Source organism: Podarcis bocagei (genome assembly GCF_964188305.1).
Source record: "Podarcis bocagei genome assembly, chromosome: 1".
Classification (NCBI taxonomy): domain Eukaryota; kingdom Metazoa; phylum Chordata; class Lepidosauria; order Squamata; family Lacertidae; genus Podarcis; species Podarcis bocagei.
The window spans coordinates 69,169,881-69,177,382 of NC_138125.1; the positions used below are offsets into that span (position 1 = coordinate 69,169,881).

Below are 7,502 nucleotides of genomic sequence, written 5' to 3' on the forward strand. Positions count from 1 at the left end.
TTTGAATCCGCTCCTTAGGCAAGGCAATTTGGACTAGGGGAGGGAAATCACTCCACCCCATGCAGAAGAGCTGCAGCTGGGATGAAACTGAGAACTAAAAAAAAAAGGGGGGTTTCTAGATTGCTGCTATTTTTGAGTGGGATTCAATCACACAGGCCAATTCAGGTTTCACACTTATAATGGTTTGGAAAGTCTTGCACAACAAACCCACTTCCTCAAAAGACTGAACTTTCTGCAGTAAGGAAAGCGAGGGGGAAATGCACTGGAAAATGCGAAATGACCTTGCGTCGATGCAAGTGTTATCAAACCTCCGCACAAACGGATCAGAATGAATGCTCATTAAACAGCCAACGTCTAATCTCCCTCGAAATAAACCAGGCTGGGGGCACTCCGAGCGAAGATAACATCTATTAATCATGCGGCAATATGGATCTATGCTGTTAGAAAACATTTAAAGACAAGCACAAAATCATAGCCATACCTTGCTGATTAGACACTGGTGCAGAGCTTCCTTCTCTAAGATACACTGTCCCAAGCATAAGTAACAGCAGATCGCCCGAGGACACTGGCATTTTCAGGCTGTAAGTGACTAAGTTAAACAGCGTGGAGAACTTTATAGTAGCAAAGAAGAAGCTAAAACACAGTGGGAGAGCAGTAGCAGTATAATTAAAGTGTAGGTTACTCATTAATCCAGCTGTAAAGCTTTTAACCAGGCATTACTAAATTTTCCCACATTTAACCAAGCATGATTCCTTTTCAGTTCTCAAGGGACTGTGGGTTTAAAAGAAAAGCCTGCTAAATACTGAGTTTGACTGTCTCAAGAGATCAGCCTATACATTAAAAAGAACAATAAATGCAGACCCCCTGGCTGGTCATCACACAAAGTCCTTTACCAGCTTAGCTGATTATTTAGAAGTCCAGTTTAATTACAGCTGTTTCCAAGGCTATCTGCATCTGATTTCTTTCCTTCTTTTCTTTAATAGATTTGAGAGCAAAATAACACTCTGTGTTGACACCACAACCCAAATTAATTTACTAGGGAACCTAATGTGATTGAATCCACTTGAACTTATTACTAGCTTGTTTGGTTAAATATCTCATCCCAGGAGCACATTTTCAATAAAACACAGTTGCTAGTTCTGCTATATTTATGCATGGATGTTGTGCAAAATTACAAGATAAAGCCTTCAGTTGCACAGAAATTATAGCCTAAATAAAGGAATATAGAACAGCTGGAGAACCAGTGTAGTAAAGTGGTTAGCATAATGGATGATGACTTGGGAATCCAGGGTTAAAATCCATACTCAGCAATGGAATTAACCTGGCAAGTTAGGGCCAGTCACTATCCCTCGGCCTAATCTAGTAGTAGTAGTAGTAGCAGCAGCAGCAGCAGCAGCAGCAGCAGTAGTAGTAGTATACTGCCCTTCATCCATAGAACTCAGGGCAGTTCACAGCATAAAAGCACAAGATAAAAACACAAAATACATAATAAAAACAATAACAAATGAAACCAATAGCCCCCTCCTCCAACTCACCAAATTGCTGTGAGGATAAAATGAGTAGCATAAGAATCATATATGCCACTTCCTCAGAGGAAAGGTGAGATATAAATGTAATAAAGTAATATAAATAGCAAATTTAAAAATACCAATGAAACAATCCAATTACAAAAAATAATAATACAACAGTGGTTTAGAGCCCAGTTCACATAACTTTTAATGAAGTGCAGCTTGAAACAAATACGTTTTTAACGTCTAGTGAAAACTTCTTTATGAGAGAGTTCCAAAGTACAGGGCCTCTGAAAAAGTAGCATCTTTAATGCGCACCAATCTGTTTGACCTTGACAGTGCAACTTAAGGACCAGCTGGATTTGACTGGAAGACAGCAGTCCTTCAAATCACCTTTAAACCAGCCTAAACAATTTTTTAAATTATTGTTGTTATAAAAATACTGCTAGTTACCAATACAACCAGCGCCTCCACAGCATCAAGTCCAGGAGAACCCTCGAGCTGCAGACTTAGTGGAACCCAATCCAGGTCAGGTTGCAAGTCTCAGATCAGAACGCTTCCCAGCCCAAAATATTTAACTGGATTAAGCTTCAGGTTTTTCTCTCAGAAATGAACAAAGCAGTTTCTAACTTTTCCTAGGATTATAAAACAAGGTGCTTTTAGGGTCTGGTCCATTGATGAGTCACTATAAAAAGGACCTTAAATCCCATGAAAACCACTGCAATTGTAAGAGGCCAGGTTTCTCTTCAAAAGGCAATGTGCAAAATTTCAGAAATGCTGACCTTTTAAAACTCCCAGGCATTCTTGCAATATAAACTATTTATAGAACAGGACGTCACAAGGTCTGTACCTCCTAGGATTCCTTGGCACCATGAGTTTTAAAACTTTCCAGAAAGATAACTGAAGCTCTCCTGGACCGTTTTGTACATACTTCAATTATTATTTCTTTTAATAGTATTTAAAATGCATCGTTTCTCAGTCTGCCTTAAGAGCTTGTGTCAGGTGAAGTCCGTGGCCAGTAACTGCTGCTCTCTGTGCCTGGTGCTTGTTTCCTGCTAAGGCAGGCCTGGGAGACCAAATGCATCCAGGCATCTTTATCTGGCCCTTGGACCTCTCCACAAGCCATGCTGCTTCTCCTGTGCTGGGAGACTGACTGGGACTGATAGGAGTCTGTTGTGGAGGGCGGAAGGTTCCCCACCACTGGTATAAGGTATCTCTGATAAGGAGCAAGAGATGGTGGCAGCTGAATGTGGGCTCACCACTGATAGCGAAGCAGCTTATTTGCATTGCTTCTGAGACAAGCAGGCACTGCCCAATCTTCATTCAGGAGGTAGGCAGCTAAAATCTGGATGACCTTTACCATCAACTCACCTGATCACCTTTTTGCTGCTTGTCCACGGAAGGGAACAGGCACCTGAGCAAATCAGAAGTGCATCTCGGGCTCAGGTTGCTTATTCCGACTGCTCTTTTCCTGGCTGCCACTTCTCCTTGGGGCGTGGAAAGCCGTTCTCCAGTGGAGGAGTGGCAGGTGAGCTGAGGAAGCAGGAGCTGGTGGGAGTGGAACTGGAAGAGACACAAAAAGAGTCAGGTGAAAGGAGAACTAAGTGTCCCTCTCCTGCCAGCTAGCTAGCCTCTGGAAAGCTCTCTCGGTCTCCCACACAGACACACTTGCTTTGCCGAGCAAAAGCTGTGACTGAACTCTGTAGTCAAGGTGGAATGTGTCGTTCTGAACTCAGCAAAGCGGCAGTCCTGCAATCCTGCACAGTCCTAACTCTGTGTTCTCCCCAGAACTCAATTCCCTGCCCAGGATTCTCTCATGCATGTGCTCCTTGGGGCATTTAAAATTAATTCCACCCCAAGCTGGAAACAGTAAATCCAGCTAAGGAGACAGCAGCCCTGGGGAGCATGTAAAAAGGAGAGCTGGCAAGCATGGAAGCGATTAAACATCCTTCTGCCTTTCTGCTGATTCTCTCCTGTATATTCCCCCACCCCAATCCATTTCAAGTTTCTTGTATCTAAAGCAGCCTTCATTTAACCCTCCAGATGTTTGCTGATCAGAAGGTCGGCGGTTCGAATCCCCGCGACGGGGTGAGCTTCCGTTGCTCGGTCCCTGATCCTGCCAACCTAGCAGTTCGAAAGCACCCCCAAGTGCAAGTAGATAAATAGGGACCGCTCCGGTGGGAAGGTAAATGGTGTTTCCGTGCGCTGCTCTGGTTCGCCAGAAGCGGCTTAGTCATGCTGGCCACATGACTTGGAATTTATACGCCGGCTCCCTCAGCCAATAAAGCGAGATGAGCACCGCAACCCCAGAGTCGGTCACGACTGGACCTAATGGTCAGGGGTCCCTTTACCTTTAAGACCAATTTTGGCAACTCATAGCAGGGGCGTTATTGATGAAAATGAGGTCTGCAGATGAAAAATGGCATTGAAATATGTCATGCAGTCTCCTAGCATGTAGACCAATCCTGCAATGACCTAATAAATGACAAGATTGTCAAGATGGGATAATACATTGGTCCATGTAACTGAGTTGGCAAAAATACCGAGAACAAAGATTTCCTGGGATACAAACTTGGTATGTTATAAAAAGCTGCTGTCTGTCAGCCTGATGACCAGACTGCCTCTTACAAAAAAGCTGTAAACTCCAAAGCCATGTTGACCTTTGGTCAAAATATAAACTTTTGACTCAAAGTAGTATTATGAATAAACTCATTTGCTTTCTCTTCTCCCATTACAGAGCCATTGAAGTAAAGGTAACACAATGTTCTGGGATTTAGAGGACCAGTAAGCCTAAAGGTGACATATATTCATCCAGTGTTTTCCCTAGAGCTGAAATGAGGGAGGGTTGGATTTCTTGATTTAATTTTGTACAACTCAGGTAATTAGTTTCTGAAACACAATGAGTTAATTCTTCCATTGCGTCTTGTGCGTCTGCTGCTTCCGATCCTTCCATTGATATCCTTATTATTTCATTCACATGATGATCAGCTTGAAGGTGACTTTTTTTTAAGAACATCAAATTCTATTCAGCAATGAGAAAGAACACACTGAACTGCAGTTGTTGTGTTTGGAAATGACCAGAGAGGAACTCCTACTAAGTCCATTCCAGAAAACATAGCAGTTAGTTTGGGTTAAAACAGCAACATTTCAACTAGAAAATGACAACACTGATTTTGGTTCAGAGAATTGTTTTTTGTGCATGATTGGTGTGTGTGAGAGAGAGGAGGACAGAGATGATAAGAATCCTTCATATTCATTTCATGTCTTCAATCACTTAATAGTAGGTCTGCTTCTCCTTTGATTTTTGGTATAGGGAACATTAATTACTTCATTTTGTCGTGAAGATCTCAAGTTCTAAAGATTTAGTTCTTCTTTGGTTCTCCAGGGTATGGAAGTGACCTGTCATCAGTTCTTCAGCTGAACTACTTGCTGAAAATGACTCCAGTGAACACAGCAGAGACTTCCATAACTTTCAATAGTCCCACTTATCTTTAACTTTTAATTTTCTTCCCTGTCTTTTCAGAGTTTTTGTTTGAATTCTGAATTGGCACACAAACTGCCTAATGGAGAGGTGGAGGGCAACACAATATAACACAATATAAGGAGTCAAAAATATAAGAGTTGCCTTGTCTTTTCAGTGCTCATCTCTTTTGAGAATGGAAAAAACATTTATACACACACACACACACACACAACAAACACACACACACAAAATATCAGAATTCTTAAATACTGGTATTTCATATTACAAAGTCATGACAGTTTGTGGCAGTAGCCTTGTTGAGTGTAATGTTTAATTTCACCTTAAACTCAAATGAAACTAGATAAAAATCCTAATTTAAGAGCCAGGTTTCTGAGAAATGAATTGTTCTGAAAAGCAACGAAACTCAGGTCCAATCCCCACTGTAGCAGTAACTTATTGTTATTGAAATCTCATTAAATCACACATTACAAAGACACGGAAGAAGCACAGGTGGCTGCTTCTCACATTGCACCAGAAGCATGAAACCATTCTGACTTCCCTTCTCCCTCTCAGCCCTTAAGGCCACTATATAAATAAGATATTTCATCTCAGTCTGTTCAAGGCTGCGACAATTTTCTGAGAACCGTCCACTGATTTCTAACATGGCACATGCCAAGGCCAGAATGGTGCTTGGAGTCCTGCCAGGTTCAGTGGTCATACGTCAATGGAAAGGTGGAGGCGGACGATGCTCTCCGTGCTCACCAAGGGCTTGGCTTCAAAACGATGGCATTGTTTGATGGGTTTGCACAACCTCTTTCACAAAGCACGTCCCTTTGGGCATAAAAAGAAGACATGTAGCTGGGATGGTTTCCAAAAGGTCCAGAACAAAGTGGCCGGCCGTGCCAAATGTTTTCAGTGTTTCCAAAGAGGAAGAGGCATTCAAGCCAGTTCACTGAGGCATTCTCTTGGGGGCAGTCAACAATGGTGAACTTTAGCTGACACACGTAACAGGAACATGTCCAGGAACTTGTAAGATCTCACCAAGCTGTTGCCTCTCTGAATAAATGCAGAAACGGCCCATCCAAATAGTCACCTGGGGCGACTGTTGAGATTCCTGCACTGCGGAGGCTTCGACTAGATGATCCTCAGAGCTCCTTCCAACTCTACAGTTCTATGACGCTATGTCTTGGGTGCCCACTCTATTATCCCGCCCATCACTGTAGCTCAGTTGCCTTCTCTCTCCAAAAGTTATCAGTCACTAAAATCCCCAGAGCATTGGTGCGTTTTCTAATCCAGCTTTCCCCAAGCTGATTGACATCCAGAGGTTTTCTACTACAACTCTTATCAGTATATCAGTTCACCTGGTGCCTTCATTATACACCTTTAGGCACCAGGCAAAAACGTTCCTTTTTCACCAAGCCTTTGGTTGATCTGATTTACATCCTATGCCCTTTAAAATCTGGTTTTTTTTGGGGGGGGGGCTATTGGGTTGTTGTTTTTATTTTTATTATGTATTTTGTGGTTTTATATATTGATTTTATTCTGTGAACCGCCCCGAGACCCCTGGGTATAGGGCAGAATATAAATTCAATAAATAGTAAAAATAATATATATGATAATGCCTCACAGTCTGAGAGGTTCCACTTAAAAGGGGAGGATTAGCCAGTATTTTACACTGGCCTGGCATCTTCCTTTCAGTACTCCAAATATTATGTAGATTCTGCCATTTATTAATTTCTAACATTCACTAATTCTAGCAGCTATGAGTGCCCTTGCACCCCCCCCAAACTCTGTTACCCCAGATCTGTAACAATATGTAGAGGGCTGCTGCTTAATCCTGCCACAAGGTGGCAATAGCACACAGCCTCTTTCCACTGATAATTTACCGTAATCATGCTGGCAGGCTGCCTTTAAAAAAAAATCCATTCCAATAAATATTTATTGCTTGTAGCCTAGGGCTATTGCAAATACAGCAAAATGCCTATTAGCACAGACATAAAATGTGAATGAATACGCTCTCCTGTTTAAAGAAACCTTTAAATTCCTCTGAGGTTACTCTTCTTCAGATTAACAAGTCGCAGTTAAAAACCATGAGCATATGGTTCAAGATTCTCTTTTAAAAATACCCACTGTCTTTTATTATCATAAATAAATCAGAAGCACAAGGACAATACAGTAAGTATATATATAAGTGTGAAAACTCTAGGAATCATCACAGGCTGGGACATGCACTGTGTGACTCATGACCAAGCAAGAAGTAAAAGTACTGCCAAAAATAGCAACCTCCACCCTGTATTGTGGATGAGAAGCAGGGGGAGGACTGAGACAGCTAAGTCATTCTGAGGAATTAGTTTTGCCAAGAATTAAAAAGATGGTATCTCAAATTACTAAACCTGGATGCTACTGGAGCATGTGGGAGACCAGTGAGGATAATATGTGGAAATAAATATATATACGTGGGTGACGTAGGATACTGTAAATTGACCTCTGTGTGAATAGAGAAGGAAGTCCATCCTCAGAGAATCATAGGA

General features: G+C 41.9%; 1 protein-coding gene across 1 annotated transcript in view; it reads right to left on the reverse strand.

The window, feature by feature from the left end:
* OVCH2 (ovochymase 2) overlaps positions 1–686 on the reverse strand; it is a gene marked incomplete at its 5' end in the record, with an annotated part of 32,440 nt that extends 31,754 nt beyond the window's left edge. Inside the window, one exon of the mRNA XM_081170554.1 lies at positions 482–686. Within this exon, the coding sequence (XP_081026680.1) occupies positions 482–686 (205 nt within the window). The remainder of the gene's footprint in view (positions 1–481) is intronic.
* Positions 687–7,502: the final 6,816 nt, after the last annotated feature.